The sequence below is a fragment of the Sphaeroforma arctica genome (assembly GCF_001186125.1).
Source record: "Sphaeroforma arctica JP610 unplaced genomic scaffold supercont1.464, whole genome shotgun sequence".
Taxonomy (NCBI): domain Eukaryota; class Ichthyosporea; order Ichthyophonida; genus Sphaeroforma; species Sphaeroforma arctica.
This window is the reverse complement of record NW_014040094.1, coordinates 5,672-7,595: the sequence shown is the minus strand read 5'-3', so window position 1 is coordinate 7,595 and position 1,924 is coordinate 5,672. Positions and strand designations below refer to the sequence as shown.

At 38.8% G+C, this 1,924-nt stretch overlaps 1 protein-coding gene across 1 annotated transcript in view; it reads right to left on the bottom strand.

Moving 5' to 3' along the window:
* Positions 1-457, bottom strand: part of SARC_06486 (hypothetical protein) — a 4,086-nt gene extending 3,629 nt beyond the window's left edge. Inside the window, exon 1 of the mRNA XM_014299602.1 lies at positions 240-457. Within this exon, the coding sequence (XP_014155077.1) occupies positions 240-364 (125 nt within the window). The 5' untranslated portion in view covers positions 365-457. The remainder of the gene's footprint in view (positions 1-239) is intronic.
* Between the last annotated feature and the right edge of the window lie 1,467 nt (positions 458-1,924).

Genomic DNA, 1,924 nt, shown 5'->3' with positions numbered 1-1,924 from the left:
TAACACACACACACACACACACACACACACACACACACACATATATATATATATAGTTGTAAACAAGCATACATAAATAAATACATACATACATACATACATACATACCTACGTACAGATACATACACAGATTAATACAGATATCCAAACATGCATACACATATATACGCATGTACTTGTATATATGTATGGAACGAATAAAGTTGCTGGCAGAAAGGGTGGTATTGACGCAAACCTACCTGTAGTCAGTGCTCACTCCAGATCGATACTCGCGTTCAGTCTTCGAAGCATGTGGTGTACAGGATTCCTTTGCGGAGTTGTGATCACGTTTGACGATTATCCAGTACTTCACCCTTATGTTCATGTGAGACCGCCTTTCTCTCGAGGTTGCGCGGACGACAACAATATATAATATGGCACGTCTTCGTCAAATGTTTTGTGCTGGTATGTACACCACATTTGGTACTTTTTGTATGTATGGTCAGACTGACCGACAGTCCTGAGTTTTGACTCCTGAGAGGCTGAGGCTGCCTCTTGGTTTCTTATTGTTTTGGGTTATTGAAAATATTGAATTGGGACACACACTCTTTTTAAAAAAATTCCCCCCGGGGACTTTATATTGATAACGCAACACTAATATTGGCTCAAATCGGGATTTCTCGACGGTTTTGAGCTTCCCGCGTCGTCCTGAAAAAATGTGAGCTGGTCAAATTTTTAGTAGCACCATTATTTCGAAAGTTGACCTCGCAGATTTTGGACGAATTTTGCGGTTTGCCCAAAATGGAAACTTTTGACCTATATAATGTGTTTCTATACTCTGAGAGTCTCAAACTCATCGGATTTGAATTCCCCATGTCAAGAACCATTCGAGCATTTGTCCTCAGGAATTTCTGACGTCCAGAAGTTTTGGTCATTTCGGCCCAAATGGGTGTTTGTGGCCTCATAGTGATCTCGGACATGACCCCACACCACTCAAATTTGCGGAAAACTTTTTATTGCATTTTTGGATGGGTGCCAGAATTTGGGGCACACCATCCAAATCTCAGAAAATTCTGACGTACCAAAAAAAAGGTTATGTAGGGTTGAAAATCGCCCTCAAGACCCCGGGACCCGGGTTCAAAGTGTGTACACCACAATGCGTATTTCACATGGGAATAATCGCATTTTTTTAAAACATTTAAAAAATAAATAAAAAGAGAAGTCTATAACTCTATATGTGTATTTTTATTACAATTAAAAAATCAATATAAATAGATTCCAGCAAGACATTCCAACATTCAAATGTATAATTAAAATAGAGGGCTTTGATTCAAACATGTAAATATTTATTTACTCTATTTAATATTTGAACAACACTTGTAAATATGGATGTAGTTTGTAGTTCTTAAAACATACTCGCCATAGCCCCCTAAATAGAACACTCGCTCACCGGAAGAGCCAGTGCAACTAGATCTTTCTCTCTCTCTCTCTCTCTCTCTCTCTCTCTCAGACACATGATTCAAATTGGGACAAAAAGGGTGCTGGATAACACGGGGTTACAGTAGTGTTTTCACTTTAGTAGGGCTAGATATAGGAATGGGTTATGGTTGTTCTTTGTGGCAGTGTCGCGACTGCATAAATAGTCTACGATGTGTAAATAGCTACGAAACTATGACGTGGTCAAAAATACTAAAACTGTCCCGGAAAGTTCAAACCATACAAACTTTTATGGGTGGCCTTCATATAGCATTATTTGCAAAAAAAATTACAAGTAGCTATTCTCACGGAGGTCGCAACGGAAAACATCGCATACATGTTAGCAAAGCACGTGCGCCGTCAAAGGCGCATGCTTCGTGTATGTATCATTTGCGTGATATTAAGTAGAAATAAATTTTCTGTGCTATATAGACGTACGTATACTTGTAATCGATACATACATACATAC